The sequence below is a fragment of the Pipistrellus kuhlii genome, unplaced genomic scaffold (genome assembly GCF_014108245.1).
Source record: "Pipistrellus kuhlii isolate mPipKuh1 unplaced genomic scaffold, mPipKuh1.p scaffold_m20_p_1, whole genome shotgun sequence".
Lineage (NCBI taxonomy): Eukaryota > Metazoa > Chordata > Mammalia > Chiroptera > Vespertilionidae > Pipistrellus > Pipistrellus kuhlii.
This window is the reverse complement of record NW_023425404.1, coordinates 54,110,834-54,130,499: the sequence shown is the minus strand read 5'-3', so window position 1 is coordinate 54,130,499 and position 19,666 is coordinate 54,110,834. Positions and strand designations below refer to the sequence as shown.

Sequence of the window (19,666 nt, the reverse complement as noted above, 5' to 3'; positions counted from 1 at the left end):
ACTAAGACAACTTTCACCTGTGATCTAGAGAAAATGGAATGAATTTATGATGTCTTCATTTTAGAGATGCTATGATTTGGGTCTATTCTAAAACATGATGATTTTGGCTGCTCCTCACTTCTAAGAAATTTTCCACTGCTGAACATTTCCAGCATGTTTTAAAATCCCTACATACAATCACAGCCCACCTAGCTGTTCTTTGCTAGATAAACAAAAGTTTTCCTCGATGATCCTGCTCTCCTTAATCACATGCAATTTTTAAACTAGCTGTTACTGACAGTCCTTTCCTCCTATTTACTGGCAATGTGCTTTAGTCAACCCCACATCCAGTTAGAGGAACTTGGAAAAAGGAAATCCTAAAGGGAAATGCCATATGCCTTACAATTTTATTTTCAATAAGTAACCCTCAAAGATGGCAACTTGGCAGGGAGAGCACAGGGCCCTCTCCCTGGAAGGCCCATCACTTGGGTCCATGTCAGATTGTTGGCCTGAAATCCGGCATTTGTGTGCTGAGGATGCACACACATTCCAGGGACAATGTCCTCAGCATCAAAGGAGTATGTTTTCTTTCCCTTTATCCCTTTCCTGCTTCTCGCCAACTGTTCAGAGCTATGTAGGTCTCTGGGGAAAATCTTCAGCACACACTGACCCACAGCAATGTGAGCAGTTCCTAGAACTGCCCAGACACCCCCTCCACTTCGATCTTCTTCCCACCAGAACATCTGAGGCGCCATGGTTTGGGGAAGGCCTTAGTGAAAAAGCTCCTGGAACTCTGTCAGCCTTCTCTGACAAGAAAGCTCTTTCCTACTACCATATAGGTCACCTTCCTATTTGTAAAATATGTAGAAGGTTGAAAGAAGGTCCAAGAAAATTCCAGAGGAATTCCTACAGTCACGTAGTCACAAGAGTGGCGAGGCTGAAGGTATAGTCCAGTTAGCTTCTACTCCAACCACAGGGTTAGGGCAAAGGAGATGATCTTTTTACAAAAAGACGGGTGTGTTCTATTTTTGTGGACCTCGAGCCCTCAGCTGACCTGCATAAATTAGCAGGTGTGCCAAAGGAGCAGGGGGCCGTAAGCTGGCCGCTCCTCCAAAAACCGTTCCTAACAAAGGACCCAGCATCATGATAAGTAGTAGCAAGTGACCCAAAAAAATTACCTTTCAAGGAGCTAACAGGATAGGAAGAAGAAAGGGGAGGGGCATGCTAACTCTGGAATCTTCAGATCTGTTCAGATGAGTCATTACCTATGACTTCCACAGCAGGCATTTGATTTGACTGATCATCTGATAGAGACTTTTATTTCTGTCCCTCAACATGTGAAACCTCTCTGACCATGGGGTTTAATTATTACTTAAGCAACAAACAAACGTGTGTCTTAGAAACATACTTGTCATCTTCTAGAAACACTTGATGCCTATTGAGCAACTAGAAAGCACTCACTCGGTAACACACACACACACACATGCACCTTGTCACACAACACTCCCACACGCAAAAAGTGAAATTGCTGCGTGATGAATGTAAACTCGTGGGTGTTTCCAGCCATTAGGAGTCCTGCCAGGTCTGTGTGCTGAGTCGGGAGGTGAACCCCGGGGCTTTCCCAGCCTGTGCCCTGTGTCTCAGGCCAGGGGACCACAGCAGGGAAGTGTGGCTGCCGGACACCCCGGCCCAGAGAGATGAATGGAATTCCAGGCAGCTGCAGTCATGCTGGCTTGGGACAGTGGCTCAGAGACGAGACTTCCAATGACAGACGCTTTATGAGGCAGCGCTCATGGCAATTGGTGCACCCACAGAAATGTAACCCACACCTCGGTTCCGGGAGCCGAAAAATGAAAAGAACGTTTAGGGGAGGGGGGGGAGAGGAAATAAAATAAAATAATAGGCAGAGGGCAATTTATGACTCTGTGAGTCTGTTCTGTAAATAGTTTAAGACTCTGGAGCCAGATGGTTCTGCAAACCCTCCAACCAGGAGTCACGTTAAGAAGCACGAGTGGACACAAAAAAACTGTTTTTCAAGACAATTTCAGTTCTGGCTTGGGGGAGCTGGAGACAAGCTCCTTCACATTCCTGACTAGAAAGAAGTTGCCCTCACAGGTCCCTTGATCGGAATACGCATACCGCCCCCAAGCGGCGAGCCGTGTAAGCGCCGTGGCCAGCGGAAGAAGCCAGGGATCCGGCGGCCAGGCTCTGCAGCGTGAATGCGAGCTCTGCCCTCCGCCTTGACAGCCCGCGGCGCGCACCTCCCCTGGGGGGTCAGGACCAGGGCAGGCGGGGCTGGAGCGCACGGCGCGTGGCTCCCCATCTCTCCAGCATGGGTGGATGAGGGTCACCACGTATGTAAGCTGGAACCTCTTTAAGCCCTGGGTCTGTCTTAGTCCCAATGACTCTGTTGTACCCACTCCCCTCTTTTTTGCAAGCGGGCCCAGGGAGCCGGGTGTGACTGAGAGCCCCCCGCGGGTCTGGCCGGGGGACAGTCCCCGGTTGGGACACTCGCAGGGAGCGCACGGGCCTGCGTGGCGCAAGAGCCAAAGTGCTCAGCCCGTGCGCCTAGCCGCGTGGGCGGGGAACCTCTTTTCTGAGAAGTTCCAGGGCTCCCCGAGCCCGGCCCCCGCCTCCTCCCGTCACTTTCTAGCTGGAAAGTTGTGCGGCGGAGGGGGGGGGGGGGGAGGAGGAGAGAGGAACCAGACGGCCCCCCTCCCGCTTCCTGCCCGGCCGCCTCCCATTGGCCCGCCGCGCGCCCAGGAATGTGAGCGCCGCTTTATAAGCGCGGGCTCCGCGGCTCCGGTCACTGCAGCGCAGCGGCCAGCCAGACCCAGACCCAGACCCGCTCCCGGAGCCTCCCGCAGCGGACTCCCCGGAGCCTCCCCGCAGCGAACCCCGCAGCCTTCACCCGCCGCCGCCGCCGCCTCCCCGGCCGGCGCTGCGCTCTCCAGGACTCGGCGCCTTCGCTGCCACTCGCCACTTGGAGCCGCTGAGCCCTGAGCACTCAGGTAAGGGGGTCTCCCAGCGCTGCCCTCATCCACCCCGGGCTCCAGCCCCTCAAGAGACTTCGGACCCCATCCTGTCCCTCCCGCTGCTGGGGTCTCCTCTGGTGGAAGAGCTTCAGAGCTATATTCTCCAGCTCTAGGTTCACAAACCACTTCTCAGGGTTCCCCCAAGATTTTATTCTATTCTCTAAGTTCCCCCTGAACCTTTCTATCAGTTCTCTAGAGAAGGAGTTCACATCCCCATGTCCTCCCCGGACCCCCCAGACTACATATTCTGGTCCTGCTGTTTACTCCTCACCTTCCCAAGGAAAGCCCCCAGATTGTTGGCCTTTGCACATACACATACACACACACACACACACACACACACACACACCACTTTAAAACACCGGTCTCTTGCCTTCATCTCTCACTTTCTTCCTGATGCCTCTCCAAAGTACATTCTATTCTCCCTCATCCAGCAAATGTGGGGCTAGGGAGTCCCCAGGGACCGGCCCCATCCCCAGCCCCCAGTTTTCCCCCACCCCCTGCTTTGCCACTTCTCACCCTGGGCTCTGCTTCCCGCTGCAGGCTCCCCGCTGGGCACAGCAGCTCCGCCATGGGGCTCACCTGGGGACTCGGCGTCCTGTTCCTGCTGCATGCGTGTGGCTCCAGCCGCATTCCAGGTGAGTCTGTGGAATACCTTTGAGGGGGAGGGAAGCGGAGGGGGTGCCAGTTACCCCAGCTGTGCCTCCCTCCCAGCTCTCCTCTCCCATTTCTCCCCAAGCCCTGACAACATCGGGATTCCCTTTCCGTGGTTTCCACACTGTCCCTCTGGCTCCATCCCTCAGAGCCGAGCCCTCCACCCACCCCTTCACCCCCACCCCTGCCACCGTCTAGAAAGCTCACAGTGTGTCCCGCTCCTTACAGAGTCCAGGGGAGACAACAGCGTGTTTGACGTCTTCGAGCTCACCGGGACCTCCCGCAAGGGCCCTGGGCTCCGACTGGTGAAGGGTCCTGACCCTTCCAGCCCAGCCTTCCGCATCGAGGATGCCAACCTGATCCCCCCGGTGCCCGACCACAAGTTCCAAGACCTGGTGGACGCCGTGCGTGCGGAGAAGGGCTTCCTCCTGCTGGCCTCCCTGAGGCAGATGAAGAAGACCCGCGGCACGCTGCTGGCCGTGGAGCGGAAGGACCACTCCGGCCAGGTCTTCAGCGTGGTCTCCAACGGCAAAGCCGGCACCCTGGACCTGAGCGTGGCCGTGCAGGGCAAGCAGCAAGTGGTGTCGGTGGAAGAGGCGCTCCTGGCCACCGGCCAGTGGAAGAGCATCACCCTGTTCGTGCAGGAGGACCGGGCCCAGCTGTACATCGACTGCGAGAAGATGGAGAGCGCCGAGCTCGACGCCCCCATCCAGAGCATCTTCACCAGGGACCTGGCCAGCATCGCCAGACTCCGCGTCGCCAAAGGGGGCACCAACGACAACTTCCAGGTGAGGCCTCTTCTCTGATTCCTGGCCTCCGGAGCCAGCTTCTCTGTCAGGGGGGCGGTAGCAGGAGAGGCAGGGGTTCCAGGGCGGGAAGTACTGCCTGTGGACTGAAGCAGTGGTGCTTCAGCTTTAGGCACTTTCAGGGTCGCCTGGAAGTCTTACTGCTGCCCCCTGAAACCCGCAGAGTTTCAGGTCCGGTAGATCTGGGCTGGGGCGTGATAATTCGCTTTTCTAAGCAGTGCCAGCTGAGGCTGATGTGGGTGGGGGTCTTCTGGGGACCCCACTTTGAAAGCCACTAAAGGAAATGAGTGATTTTCCTATAATAGCTTAGTTTCTTCTTATACTCTTCTCAAGAATAAAACATTTCAAATGCATCCAACCGACTGTAATATTGCTTGAAGTGGATACTTTGTTTGAGCAGAATAAATACCACTTTGCTATTTGATCCCTCATGGGGATGTGGCGGGTCTCAGATAAAAGGTTAAAGTTAGTGGTGATTTGCTGCTGCAGCTCCTTTTTCTGGTTAAACTTCTAGCTCTTTGCAACCGCGGCTTTGAAACTCCCACCTTAAACTCTCTGACACGAAGACTGTCATATCCTCGGCCATAGTTATCAGACTCCACTTCCTGTGGGCCCGAGTAGGCTGATAGCGGAATGCTTTGTAAAGCACTGAAGACTTGGCAGAAGACACAATTAAGATGTTGGAGTTGTTTGGCAATTTATGTTGCTGTGTTATCTTGACCTAGTGACCTTCAAAGGGAGCTCTTTCAAACTTCTAGAATGTTACTGTGTGCTTTTCCTCCCACGCCCCTCCTGGACACTCTGCAAGTAACGTGTGTGCTCTGCCCACAGGGGGTGCTGCAGAACGTGCGGTTTGTCTTTGGAACCACACCAGAAGACATCCTCAGGAACAAAGGCTGCTCCAGCTGTGAGTGCCCTCCTGTTTTTAGGGTACATGGGGAAATTGGGGGATTCCACTTAAAGAAAGCTAAGAAACAAACAGTGTTGGTTGTGTGTAAATTACCCTGGATAACATGATAAGAGGTATATAAAAGTGACCTTAGAAGGCTATTACACACACACACGCACACATACACTCACACACACACTCACACATTCACACACACAAGCACTCACACTCACACACATACACACACACTCTCACGCGCACGCACGCACACACACATACACACACACGCACTCACACATGCACACTCACACACACACACTCACACACACGCACTCACACACACACACTCACACACACACACGCACTTATACACACACACACACACTCACACGCACACACTCACACACACACACACACATACACACACACTCACATACACGCACTCACACACACACACTCACACTCACACACACACACACACTCACACACACTCACACTCACACACACAGCCTCCACCTGCATCCCTCGCCCAAGTGAAATGTCTTCAATAGGAACTCCGGTGAGAACACCGTCTTCTCCTTTCCTCATTGTGTGTGCTTGCTCCTTGGCAGCTACCAATGCCATCCTCACCCTTGACAACAACGTGGTGAACGGGTCCAGCCCCGCCATCCGCACCAACTACATTGGCCACAAGACAAAGGACCTGCAGGCCATCTGCGGCATCTCCTGTGACGAGCTGTCCAGCATGATCCTGGAGCTGAGGGGCCTGCGCACCATCGTGACCACGCTGCAGGACAGCATCCGCAAAGTGGTCAGTGGCCTCCGGCCCCCGCCCTGGAGCGTGAGCCCCTGCAGGCGCAGCTTTCATGTATGTGATCCTGTACGACTGGACACTCACAGCCTTTCTCCCCCTTTCAGACGGAAGAGAACAAAGAGCTGGCCAATGAGCTGAGGCGGCCCCCGCTCTGCTACCACAACGGCGTTCAGTACAGGAATAAGGATGAGTGGACGGTGGATAGCTGCACCGAGTGCCGCTGCCAGGTAAGGGCTCTTTACAAACTGAAATGCAAATCGATGGCATGTGTTTGAAGCCGCAGCCTCTTGGGGAAATGCCCAGTTGGCCACACAAGCTCTTTTTATGTTCCGTGGCCTGATTCCAAATGTGTGTGTGTCTGTCTGAGATGCAGGTATGACATCTATAAATCTTCTTTAAACTCTCACGGGGTTTTCCAAAGTTATACCCCAGGCTCAGTGTCTAAAAGAACAAACCTAAAACATCAGAGTAATTGGCCTGCTGTATTTCAGAGACTAAGTGTTGAGTGTCAGGTGAATAGCACCAGGTGGAACAGCCTTTTCCCCCAGCCCTGATTTGTATTCAGCTATGACAAGGAGGTTCTTTTAACTCAGTACACACTGTCAGACTGTAACTCAGCCCGCCATTGTCAGGACGCACTGTCCCCTCAGCTCAGCTGGCCCTGCCCCAGTGCGTGTCACCCTAGCTCTCCCCAGTGCCCGTGGCAGGTGAGTTTGGGGGTTCATCTGGCTCAAGCAAGATCAAGCTTAAATACAAATCACGGACTGGATTTTGGAGCCATCTTTATTCCCATTCTTCTCCAACGTAATATAAAGCCAGATCTATACATGAGGGGGGAAATATGCTCGTTGGTCTGCTTTTCCCCATGGAGATAATAATTTTTAAATTTAAAAGTACCAGCTGAGTTTTAGGAGTTCAATCTCAGATGTAATTTAATTGATTTGACTTATATTTTGTGATTCTCTATGGATGAAATCTTCAGGTAATAACTTTCACCACTGACTAAGTAGCAATTAAGAAAGAACTCTCCAAGGAGTGGAATGACAAGTAACTAGTACTGGTAACTCTGTCTACAATACTGGTGGCTGCAAATAAGACAGCCCTTCTATCGAAACCATTCCAGCAGAGCACATGCAGCCCTGACCATTCATAGAGGGACTGAAATGTTATCGTATGGAAGCTTCTGCTTGCAGTATGCCCGGTAACCCGTTTCTTCCTCCCTCTTGCTCTGCAGAACTCAGTTACCATCTGCAAAAAAGTGTCCTGCCCGATAATGCCCTGCTCCAATGCCACAGTTCCTGACGGAGAGTGCTGCCCACGGTGTTGGCGTAAGTTCCCAAAACTGTGTAGCCATTCTTCGGTGACTCAGTCAGCTCTGCATAAACGCTGGGCCCCCACCCCCACGTCCATCATGTGTTTTCATTCAGCTTTTTGCTGCAGCATCTGGCCACCTGGTGGCTTGTTTGCTGTGTAGAACCAAAAATGCCATTATGACTAAATTACAACATGGGCAATCATAATCTTGGTATAGCTTATTGATCCCAATTGTATGCTTTGAGGAACAGAGAGATGGGATTTATAGCAGCAGTAATTCCAAGTTCTTAGACTGCTTCTAGAATTTGGTTTAGGAAAATCTGCTCACCAGAAAATTGATGGTCTACAGGGCAAGCATTGGACTTAATTGTGCCAAAAGTCCTATCTAATTTATCTGGAAGAGCAGGAGGCCTAGTAGAGAAACAGCAATGAGGGTACCAAAGAAAGAGGGCACTACATTGTTCCACGGCACCCTAGCCCTGGTTTTTGTTACTAGTATAAATTAATCACCGTGCTGAGACAATGTTGAATGCAGTAGTACAAGTCATAAAAATGATTCATCACAACAAAGATAAGAAATAAAACAGGAAAGTAGCGCTTGCCCTGCACACACCCCTCCACCCACACACACTGGTCACAGCTCAGGATCAGCAGCCCCGCCCAGGGATCCTATTCCCAATACTGGCGCAGTAACAATCATTTGCATATCTATTTCCATTCAGCATTCGCTTCAGGTGTGGGTTAAAAGAAACAGAGCTAGCTGGGGACCAGTGGGGTTTTGAACTTGAACCAGGGGTTGCCAGGAAAACTTCCAACTGATGGCAAGAGAAAACAAGTTCTCTATCTGTGTCTGATACAGCTCGGTGTGATTGTAGCCATGGTGCCTGGGCACAGGGTAAACAAACACACGCTCCTCCTGTAAAAATGTGTGCAAAGAAGGCCCCCAGTGCTAAGGTGAGGGAGCAGCACACGGCTGAACCTCATGACCGAGGTGGAGCTCAGAGCCAAAAGCAGCTGAGCTGCCTTCAAGCTCACCTGTCAGACGCATGGGCAGTGAGTCCCCTAAAATTCCGAAGTGGCTCCTCTGAGCTGCCTGAAAGTCTGGTGTTCTTGGAAGTCTGAGACTGGACGTGCCTACCAGCCAGGAAAGGGAAACTCATTTGAAATGCAAAGAGAGGGGAAAGGAGGCAACATGAACAGAAGAGCGCAGTGGGGGAAGGCAGAGCTGTGCTGACCCAGGCCGGCATTCCAGCACCCCATGGAGTACCCACCGTGGCCTGGGATAAACCCCTTGGCTATTGGCCTAGGAAACAGACTGCGTTCCACCCTCTGGCAAGGGAAGGAAGTCCTGAATGGAGCAGTCTGAAGAGCGGTCTTAATGACCACACACAAACAAGCCTGTTCCCTCCGCAGCCAGCGACTCCGCCGACGATGGCTGGTCCCCGTGGTCCGAGTGGACCTCCTGCTCGGCGACCTGCGGCAACGGGATCCAGCAGCGCGGCCGCTCCTGCGACAGCCTCAACAACCGGTGCGAGGGCTCCTCCGTCCAGACGCGGACCTGCCACATCCAGGAGTGCGATAAGCGATGTGAGCATCTGGGCCACTGGGGACAGGGGAGAGCTGACCTGGTCTTGTCCTCACCACAAGCAACTCCAGAGCACAGAGGCTCAGGGCGCGGGTTCTAGACTCCTAGTCCCACCATGTTACCTGGTCAAGCTTGAGCACAATTCATCTTTCCCCCAACACACACACACACTTTCCTCATCTGCAAAGCGTGGGTGGCAATGGTTCTCGGTGGAGGAATTTAGTCAGATAACGCAGTTAAAGCGGCCAGCTCAGGGGCTGGCTTGTGGCGCGCCCCCGGTAACCACCCGCTTTGTGCTTCAGTTAAGCAGGACGGCGGCTGGAGCCACTGGTCCCCGTGGTCATCGTGCTCTGTGACGTGCGGCGACGGCGTGATCACAAGGATCCGGCTCTGCAACTCGCCCAGCCCCCAGATGAACGGGAGACCGTGTGAAGGCCAAGCCCGGGAGACCAAGGCCTGCTCCAGAGACGCCTGCCCAAGTGAGTGAGCAGCTCGCCCCGCTGGTGGCCTGGCATCTGACCTCGCTGCTTGCTCAGTGGGTCGTGGAGGGGAAAGGTTACTCTCTAGAGAAACAAACAAATTCCTCCATGCTCAGCAGTTTCTCTTAATGAAAAACAAAAAGGAAACCATTTCAAACTTGGCCTCTTCCCACACATTCTTCATGTGTCAGGGTAGCAGGGTTTCCTGAACCAACTCAGGGGAGTCTTCTGTGACAGACACAGTGTTCGCGGGGGACCTTAACATCTGCATGTGGTTTGCTTTCTGACAGTCAACGGAGGCTGGGGTCCCTGGTCACCGTGGGACATCTGCTCGGTCACCTGTGGAGGAGGGGTGCAGACACGCAGCCGGCTCTGCAACAACCCCGCCCCCCAGTTTGGAGGCAAGGACTGCATTGGCGACGTGACAGAAAACCAGATCTGCAACAAGCAGGACTGCCCCATTGGTGAGTCGTGCAGCCCCGGACAGAACCGCCCTGGGCGGAGGGATGGTCTTTTAACAGAATGCCAGGTGAACAACATAACCTCAAGTTATCGCTCACGTAGACCTCATAGGATCTCACCTCGTGTGGAATTTTTGGTGACCAGGATGGCAGTTAGCAGCAGCGTAGACCAACCATCTCCCTGTTCTCTTGTCGCAGACGGATGCCTGTCCAACCCCTGCTTTGCTGGGACCAAGTGCACCAGCTACCCCGATGGCAGCTGGAAGTGCGGCGCTTGCCCCCCGGGCTACGGCGGAGATGGCATCCACTGCCAAGACATTGACGAGGTGAGGAGCCGATGCTGCCGGAGGAAAGCAGGGAGCCTGCCCCCCTCGTTCCCCGGACAGTGTTCCCTGAACGTGAAGCAAACTGTCATTTCTCCCCCAGTGCGCCCTGGTGCCCGACGCCTGCTTCAGCCACAACGGCGAGCACAGGTGCGAGAACACGGACCCCGGCTACAACTGCCTGCCCTGCCCGCCGCGCTTCACCGGCCCGCAGCCCTTCGGCCGGGGCGCGGAGCAGGCCGCCGCCAACAAGCAGGTGCGTGGGCCGGACGCCGGGCCAGCGTGAAGGAGGGGGCTCTCGGGGGGAACAACCAGGAAAGGGAGAAATGTCATTGCATCACCTTCACAAAAAACCGGGAGGCGTGGACGCACAATCCAGCCTTTAGAACCAGGACTAGAGAATCGGTTGTGAGTCCATCAGATTTGCAGTGCTGCTCTGGAGTAACTTGTGAGGAGTGGTGCTGAGCCATTTCAGGAAAAACACATAAAGTGGTGTTACCCCATAGCCAGAACAGCCACGGGGCGGGGGTGGGGCTGGGGAGAAGGACAGAAGTGACCCACGCCCTTCCCCCTGGAGCCCGTCTGTTCGGAGCTGACAGGGACCTAGGTTCCTGTTTCTGCCGTATCTGGAGACGCCTGAAGGCTCTGCGCTAACATCAGGATGTTGTCCTCTCAGGTGTGCAAACCCCGCAACCCTTGCACGGACGGGACCCACGACTGCAACAGCAACGCCAAGTGCAACTACCTGGGCCATTACAGCGACCCCATGTACCGCTGCGAGTGCAAGCCGGGCTACGCGGGCAACGGCATCATCTGCGGGGAGGACTCCGACCTGGACGGCTGGCCCAATGAGGACCTGGTGTGCGTGGCCAATGCAACCTACCACTGCAAGAAGGTAAGCCCGCTCCCCCACACACCTCCCGGAGGGCACAGCGGCCTGGCCCAGAGCATCGAGTCGGCGAGAGGATTTTAAATCTGAAAATGAAACTGAAGGATCAGGTTGCCCAAAGGCAGAGCACTAACTCTCCATCAGAGTAAAGCACCCGGCAATGTGGCCGGGGCGGCCCTGGGGCACGTTATTCTGTCCAAAGAAATGTTCACGTCCCGACCAGACACCAGCAGACTGTGGCTTGTGTTCCCAGCATGTACAGAGCCAAGAGCATTTATACAAATTCTATATCTACCCCCCAAGAAAGTGTTCAAATTTTTGCCTTCCCATAAAAAATGTATGTTGTTACCGGGTAGCATTCATTGCTTCTACGTGTGAGCTGAGCGAGGATGTGCGGACTGCGGCTACAATGAGCATCTTCTCTTTCCAGGATAACTGCCCCAACCTTCCCAACTCCGGGCAGGAGGACTATGACAAGGACGGAATCGGCGATGCCTGTGACAACGACGATGACAATGATAAAATCCCAGATGACAGGGTAAGAGCGATGTCTTCCACTCCTCTGCCACCTTTCCTACCCAGTAACAGCATGAAACACTTTATGATTCACTGAATTTTTTAAAGTTACAAGGAAAAATATACCAAACTGCTATATAGGATAGTTTGAGGACATAAATGTTGCCACGAGAACTTTTAAATAAGGGTTATGTTTTTCATCACAACCTTCCTTCACCCCGTTGGAACAAGATAACCCATAAATAAACAAATGACACTTGGCTCCCCAGAGTCATCTGAAATGTTTTATCTAAATTACAGTAACATTTACTTGGGGACTACTGAGAACTGAGATGAGTTTATATTTACATCTCACTGACTTAAGAGTCCCCAGGAATCCGTGTTTCCTTCATGATCTCGTGGTTTTTAACTTCTGCAGTGAACATTTTACACCGAGTGCTCCATCAGTATAGCCACTTGGTCAGAAAGAACTGTTGCAGATATCTGCAGTTTTATAGGATGCAGGTGGTTTGAGCTTTGAGCTGGTTTCACAGACAATGTTGTAAAATGCTCTATTTCTTCTCTTTCCAGGACAACTGTCCGTTACATTACAATCCAGCCCAGTATGACTACGACAGAGACGACGTGGGCGACCGCTGTGACAACTGCCCCTACAACCACAACCCCGACCAGGCCGACACGGACAAGAACGGGGAGGGAGACGCCTGCGCCGTCGACATCGACGGGGACGGTGAGGCCCTCCCTGGCTCCAGCAGGCCCCCAGGCAATGGGGACCTCACTCGGCTATTGAGTGGTTGCTCTTCAGCCCTGGCTGTTCTCCAGGTTGTGCAGTTTTGTTGAAACAACCGAGGCGGAGACTTCACCTCGTTTGTCCTATTCTCTGCAGGTATCCTCAATGAGCGAGACAACTGCCAGTATCTCTACAATGTGGACCAGAAGGACACCGACCTGGATGGGGTTGGAGATCAGTGTGACAACTGCCCTCTGGAACATAATCCAGACCAGGTAGGTGATCTCCCCTCAGAATCTCTCAGTCAAGTACTGGAATGTCCCGTTCTAGGCCTACGAAAAGGAGAGTGCAGACACTGTCGTTTCCACGGCTCTCCGCAATCCCATCGCCAATCACAATGTCTTTAGGTACGTAGTTTGCCCGATGGGGTCTCCTGGCAGAGTCCCATCGATCATCAGCATGGCAGTCTTGTAACTGCAGTCTTGTCTTATACAAGAAGGCCTGCGGGACTTGTTCCGCATGAAATACCATTAAGATAAATTATTCAGAGTCAAAATCTGACAGCTCTAGTATGTTAGTCATATTTAAGACGAAGAGATAAAAGAAATACCCTGAAGCAAAATAACCATTTTCATGGCTAATGGTGTAATCTGGCTGGAAGAAAATCATCAAACTAAAACTACTTCCCCCAAACAGGCGGTATTTCATTCTTCAAAAGTGCTTGGCACTGAAATCAGGTATCACTCTCCACCCATGCTGAGGCATGCTACAGACAGACATTAGCCAGGACAGTTTCCATGCTGAAAGTTTTTCTTTCCATGCAGTTGCCCATAGTTATTGTCTTAAGTACAAAAGTTAAGGGTTTTTTTTGTTTGTTTGTTTCTTCTAAAATGCATTGTTCTGGAAAGTTAGAAACCAGCTTTTTAAAATCGAAATATTTTTATAAGATTCAAGATATGAGAAATATAGCTTTTTCCTCCTAGTATTTGCTCTTATTAGGTCCTGTAAAACAAAGGCTACAAGATAAATATAATGGGGAAAGTGTGCATGATCTGATATGGCTTTTCTGACCAAATGGTAATGAGAGTCATATTTTGAGATTGGGTCTAACCATAAATTAAATGTTTTCAATATCATTTAACCTCCCTGGATGAGTTTTTGGTTCCTCAGACTGTGATCAAATTGATAACAAAATTCAGGCATATAAAAACCTTACTAAGAGCAAGAAAAATTCCAGTTTGTGTATAAATGATCTTTAAGCATCCCATGCACACTGGATAATGTAAAAGGACTCTGAGAAATATAGTTTGAAAAGTCTTAGTTTTGACTTTATCTCAGCCAACAGATGATAGTCTTTATGGACTAGATCTATAAAACCAAATAACTAAAAATAAAAGAAACTGAATGATCCTACCATATGAGTTACCTAGTATGCATTAAAAAAAGTGCCATGTTTCCATGACTTGATGGCCAAGAGTAGAAGTTGACATGTCAACAAATTTACAATTGAAATCCTCCAATGGAAAAATAATAAAATGTACCTAAAGATTCCATTTAACATTAAGATAGAAGAAGTTAACATTGCATTTCATCCTTAGTGAATAATGCCTTCTATTTAATTTTATTTAGAATGTTTTATATTTTTTTAAACTCTTAAAAGTCCCTTTTCAAATTTTCATATGAAAACAAGGATTAAGGGGGAAAAACTTAAAATGTGTTACTACTACTGTCTTTTGGGATAGCATATAGACTTGAAACTCTACCAGCCACATCAAACATTATTGAATTTTCCATAAGTTATCATTAACATTAATAACTTACCCTCTGTTTCTCTCTCTAGCTTGACTCTGACTCGGACCTCATTGGAGACACCTGTGACAACAATCAGGATATTGACGAAGATGGCCACCAGAACAACCGGGACAACTGTCCCTACGTGGCCAATGCCAACCAGGCCGACCACGACAAAGACGGCAAGGGAGACGCCTGCGACCATGACGATGACAATGACGGCATTCCCGACGACAGGGACAACTGCAGGCTCGTGCCCAATCCTGACCAGAAGGACTCCGACGGTGAGTCAGGGAGCCACCTTCTAAGAGAGGAACTGAGACCAGGGCCCCCTAGGTTGAGGACATAAACACAAAGCTGAATGCACACGGGAGGATGAAGAGACTAACTTCCCCTTTGACAAAATGGGAGTTCCTGACACCAGTAATGACAGTGTTTCAGAATCTCACTGAACTCTCGCCTTTCTCACTCAGGTGATGGTCGAGGTGATGCTTGCAAAGATGACTTTGACCATGACAATGTGCTAGACATCGATGACATCTGTCCTGAAAACAATGATATCAGTAAGACCGATTTCCGCCGATTCCAGATGATTCCTCTGGACCCCAAAGGGACATCCCAAAACGACCCTAACTGGGTGGTACGCCATCAGGGCAAAGAGCTCGTCCAGACAGTCAACTGTGATCCTGGACTTGCCGTGGGTGAGTAGTGAGTTCTTTGCACAACAGGCTAGCATATGTGGGAAAGCAGCAAATGTAAAATCTGGCAGTACCCTGTGGGTACTAGGATGTCTGGGAATGGGATGGAAAACCTTCTGACAGCTGCCATTTTTAACCTGGGTCTGACCTCACTCACCTTCCAGGTTATGATGAGTTTAATGCTGTGGACTTCAGCGGCACCTTCTTCATCAACACCGAAAGGGACGATGACTATGCCGGATTTGTGTTTGGCTACCAGTCCAGCAGCCGCTTCTATGTTGTGATGTGGAAGCAGATCACCCAGTCCTACTGGGACGTCAACCCCACCAGGGCTCAGGGGTACTCGGGCCTCTCGGTGAAAGTCGTGAACTCCACCACCGGGCCTGGCGAGCACCTGCGGAACGCGCTGTGGCACACTGGCAACACCCCTGGCCAGGTAGGAGCAACCCGGAGGGAGGGAGGGAGGGAGTGGGGGCTTGACCAGCACGAGGGATGCTGTGCTTTGACCGGGAATCAGGGAGTCTTAGAAATCACGTCCCCACCATCCGCTGCAGCACTGAGCTCTGCTCCGTAAGCCGTAACTGTCTGAGAGGGGAGCTCGCCATAACAAGAGTTACCCTTCAGGTCCAAAGGCAGTTTAGTCTCTTCAAACAAAGAGGCTCTGCTCTTTCTCTTCTCCCTTTCTACTTCACATGTGCATTCAAGGGCACAATTCACATGGAAGAGGCCTTAGAGAAATCCTGCGTCTCAGCCCTCTCACATAGGTCATTCCCACAGAATGAAACTTAAACCTCATCACGGTCTCAACCTTTCCTTCTGCAGGTGCGCACCCTGTGGCATGACCCTCGTCACATTGGCTGGAAAGATTTCACCGCCTACAGATGGCGTCTCAGCCACAGGCCAAAGACTGGCTTCATTCGGTAAGATGGCACTCATTGCATTTCACTTACAGTCCCAACAATGGGCAGGAAGGAAGAGACGAACATAGAGGTGTCGCTAATGACATTTCCTTTCTCCCTGCAGAGTGGTGATGTATGAAGGGAAGAAAATCATGGCCGACTCGGGACCCATCTACGACAAAACCTATGCCGGTGGTAGGCTAGGGCTGTTTGTCTTCTCTCAAGAAATGGTGTTCTTCTCCGACCTGAAATACGAATGCAGAGGTAGGAGCAACATTATAGTGAACGGACAGTGGGCATCTCTGATTCAGACTGGCACCAACAGTGTCAATTATGGGGGAGTTTAATTTAAAGACTGTTTTACGGGCAGGGTCATCTGTAGTTTGCTGTTAAAGACCACGATATAAATGAAATAAGGCCTATGAACTGTGGCTTATGAAATCCTGAGTCTTGTTAACAATATCGATTTGCTTAGCAGTCTCTGTGCTCTTCGCATGCAGTGTGAAGGCAAACTGCAGGCAGGCTCCCGCATAGGCCACGCTGATAATACTGAACACCTGACATGATCCCCATAGTTTTGGCAGCACAAGTTGCTTTCACATTCTTCCCCTGTCATACAAGGAAGGGAGAGTGTTGCCTCCACATTGGCATGTTCACTTCCACTGTGAACCTGAGCTGTTTTTCTCTGCCCTCATGTGCTCTGTGGCCACCTAACCTCGTGGAGGCCGGCACTGGGGCTGCCAAAAGAATAAGCGGTTCATAAATGTTTCCAGGGACAAGGCCTGATGCCAGCAAGATCCATTAGAGTAAAAAGATGGTTCATTTACTCAAAAAAATATTTAAATTATGATATAAACTTTGAGTCTGAATGTTTAACATAAAATGCCCTCAACTCTAAACACTGAAGGTCTTAGAGAGCATAGCCCAAAGCTACGTTCCGCAAGGTCGAGCTGCACCAAGCTCCTAGCACAGCGGTCGGCAAACTCATTAGCCGACAGAGCCAAATATCCACAGGACAACGATTGAAATTTCTTTTGAGAGTCGAATTTTTTAAACTTAAACTTCTTCGAACGCCACTTCTTCAAAATAGACTCGCCCAGGCCGTGGCATTTAGTGGAAGAGCCACACTCAAGGGGCCAAAGAGTTTACCAGCCACAGTTTGCCAACCAGGGCCCTAGCAACAGGGTTCAAACACGTTAACACATAATTTTATAAGCTGGCCATCTTATATTATGCTTTTGTCATTATAAAAGTAGAGCTATCCCTAGGCTGTTAATACCTTAACTGATATTAAGGTAACAATGCTTTTGTGAATTCGTTTTTATTTATATTGTATATCTGTGTTTGTTTACTTTAACAGATTCCTAATCTTCCAACTGTTGATCAAAAGACTGATCCTAGCCAATGCTGGTATTGCACCTTCTGGAACTATGGGCTTAAGGAGACCCCCAGGATCACGCCTCCCTGCTGCCTCTTTCTCTGCTTGCATCAATGTGGACTGCTAAAACATGTGACTTGACTCAAGAAAAATGCAGTTTTCCAAATCAGACCCAGCATTCAGCCTCTGAACGAGAAGAGAATCTTGCAAGAATATAAACAGTGACTTTGGTCTGCTTTTTGGAAAAAAAGCAGAAGCATCCACCTGCCTCAGTGGGAAGGTGCCAGCTCCACCCAGCTTTGGTCAGAGCAGGCTGCTATTGTGAGGCCTTCTCTGAGCAACGAACTCAGTAGCCCCTTCGGGCACGTCAGAGAAGGGAGGACTCACGGGCATTGACCAACAACCACTCCTCACCTACTCCCTCGGGAATAGGGGGAGCAGGGCCAAAGCTTGGGGGTGGGAGGAGGCACAAACCCAAGAGATGATTGTATGGGGAACATATGGAGGAACTGTTACACGTTTGGTACTAAACCATTTTCAGGGGATTGAAAGACTATTGCTGGATTACATGATGCTGACCGACCGGTGTTAGCTGATTGGCACTTATACAGAAGCAGGGGAGGGAGGGGAGGACTGACTTCTGTCCTCTCAGATCCCCACCCCTTACACGTCACATGTAGTGACCAGAATAGGGAGGCAGGATGAAACCAGAGTGTAAGGCAGTGCTGGCTGTCACTGCCTAGTTACACTGGAATTGTCGGTTTTGTTCCAGATATAGCTTGTGCAGATGTAGCAGGAAAATAAAACCTACCATCTCAGAGAGCACCAGGCTGCCTCCCAAGGGAGGGGCAGCCATGCTTGTATTTTTATGGTTAGAAAGGCACAAAATTATCAACTAAGACATTCCTTTCCTCTTTTTTCCTGAATATCATGGAGTTTTCAAAATCTTTTAGACTGTAGTTTTTGGGGTTTTTTACACTCTACAATGTAAAATATTTATTTTTCACCTACTCTGGAGAATTTGTCTGAAAGACTTCATGGAACAGGAAGAAGCATAAGGACTATCCATATCACCTTTGTTGAGTCTTCATGACTGTAAGATTGTAAATACAGATTATTTATTAACTCTGTTCTACCTGGAACCTAGGTTTTGTATGGAAAGTGAGAGTAGGTATGAGCTTTATCAGCCAATCTCGGGCAAGGAAGGGCACGAGGAAAATCAGCGTAGCGAGCTGCTCTTGCTTTGTGCTTAAATGAGTCGGGATTTCTTGTCTTTTCCAGTGGGATTAGCTGGCTGTCCATTTGCAAGTGCGTTTAGGTGGCAAAGAAAGCCATGAGGCCTTTGATACTTTTTTACCCCATCCCTTGTGCCTATTTCCAGGGAGAAGAAAAGCATCTACGCTTATTATTTTTCATTTTTCCAAAAGAAAAAAATGACAAAGGTGAAACTTACATACAAATATTACCTCATTTGTTGTGTGACTGAGTAAAGAACTTTTGGCTCAAGCAGAAAGAGTTTAAGTGTCTAACAAACTTAATGCTACTGTAGTACCTAAAAAAGTCAATGTTGTACATAGTATAAAAATTCTTTGCAGAAAAGTATTCCCAGTAAGGAAATAGCATTGAAATGTTAAATACATTTTCTGAAAGTTATGTTTTTTTTCTATCATCTTATATACTATTGCTTTATTTTTATAAATTATTTTCTCAATGCCATTGGAATAGATATCTCAGATTGTGTAGATACGCTATTTAAATAATTTATCAGGAAATACTGCCTGTAGAGTTAGTATTTCTATTTTTATAAAATGTTTGCACACTGAATTGAAGAATTGTTGGGTTTTGTTTTGTTTTTGATTTGTTTTGCTTGCCCCACCCCGTTTTTACTATTTGCCAATACCTTTTTCTAGGAATGTGCTTTTTTTGTACATTTTATCCATTTTACATTTTAAAGCAGTGTAAGTTGTATATTACTGTTTCTTATGTACAAGGAACAACAATAAAACATATGGAAATTTATATTTATACTTCCTGTATCCACACTTATTTGTTCTCTATTGGCTTTATGTTATGAAGTATGGATAAATTCCATTCTTTAATCAGTATAACATACATAGTCCCCAAAAAGAATATTAATAAAATGTCATATTTTATTAAAGCCATTTATTGAATCCTTTCCAAAATCTAATTCTGTTGCTAAAAAAAGAAAAAAAATGAAAACAAAAGGGGAAAACCAGGATTGAAGCATATAAATTCCTGCACCTACATTTTCTAACCCACCAATGATGGCACTTGGTAGCAACACAATTGCATATTGTGGAGATGCTTTAGAAATGTTATGAGGAAAAAATTATCCTTGAAAGCTTCACCAAACTACATATATCACCTTTAAAAAACAAATGCCTTGCACCAAAAACAGATGACTA

At 49.4% G+C, this 19,666-nt stretch overlaps 1 protein-coding gene across 1 annotated transcript; it reads left to right on the top strand.

Moving 5' to 3' along the window:
• The first annotated feature begins 2,779 nt into the window (after nt 1-2,779).
• THBS1 (thrombospondin 1) lies at nt 2,780-19,265 on the top strand. Its single transcript, XM_036446459.2, has 22 exons — nt 2,780-2,990; nt 3,558-3,652; nt 3,897-4,456; nt 5,306-5,381; nt 5,975-6,174; nt 6,282-6,404; nt 7,412-7,505; nt 8,905-9,078; nt 9,379-9,555; nt 9,846-10,019; nt 10,215-10,342; nt 10,443-10,595; nt 11,016-11,234; nt 11,659-11,766; nt 12,315-12,474; nt 12,631-12,749; nt 14,315-14,549; nt 14,739-14,966; nt 15,128-15,399; nt 15,786-15,883; nt 15,987-16,126; nt 17,223-19,265. Exons 2-22 carry the CDS (start codon nt 3,586-3,588, stop codon nt 17,228-17,230), a joined length of 3,513 nt encoding a protein of 1,170 aa, XP_036302352.1. The 5' UTR covers nt 2,780-2,990; nt 3,558-3,585; the 3' UTR covers nt 17,231-19,265.
• Nucleotides 19,266-19,666: the final 401 nt, after the last annotated feature.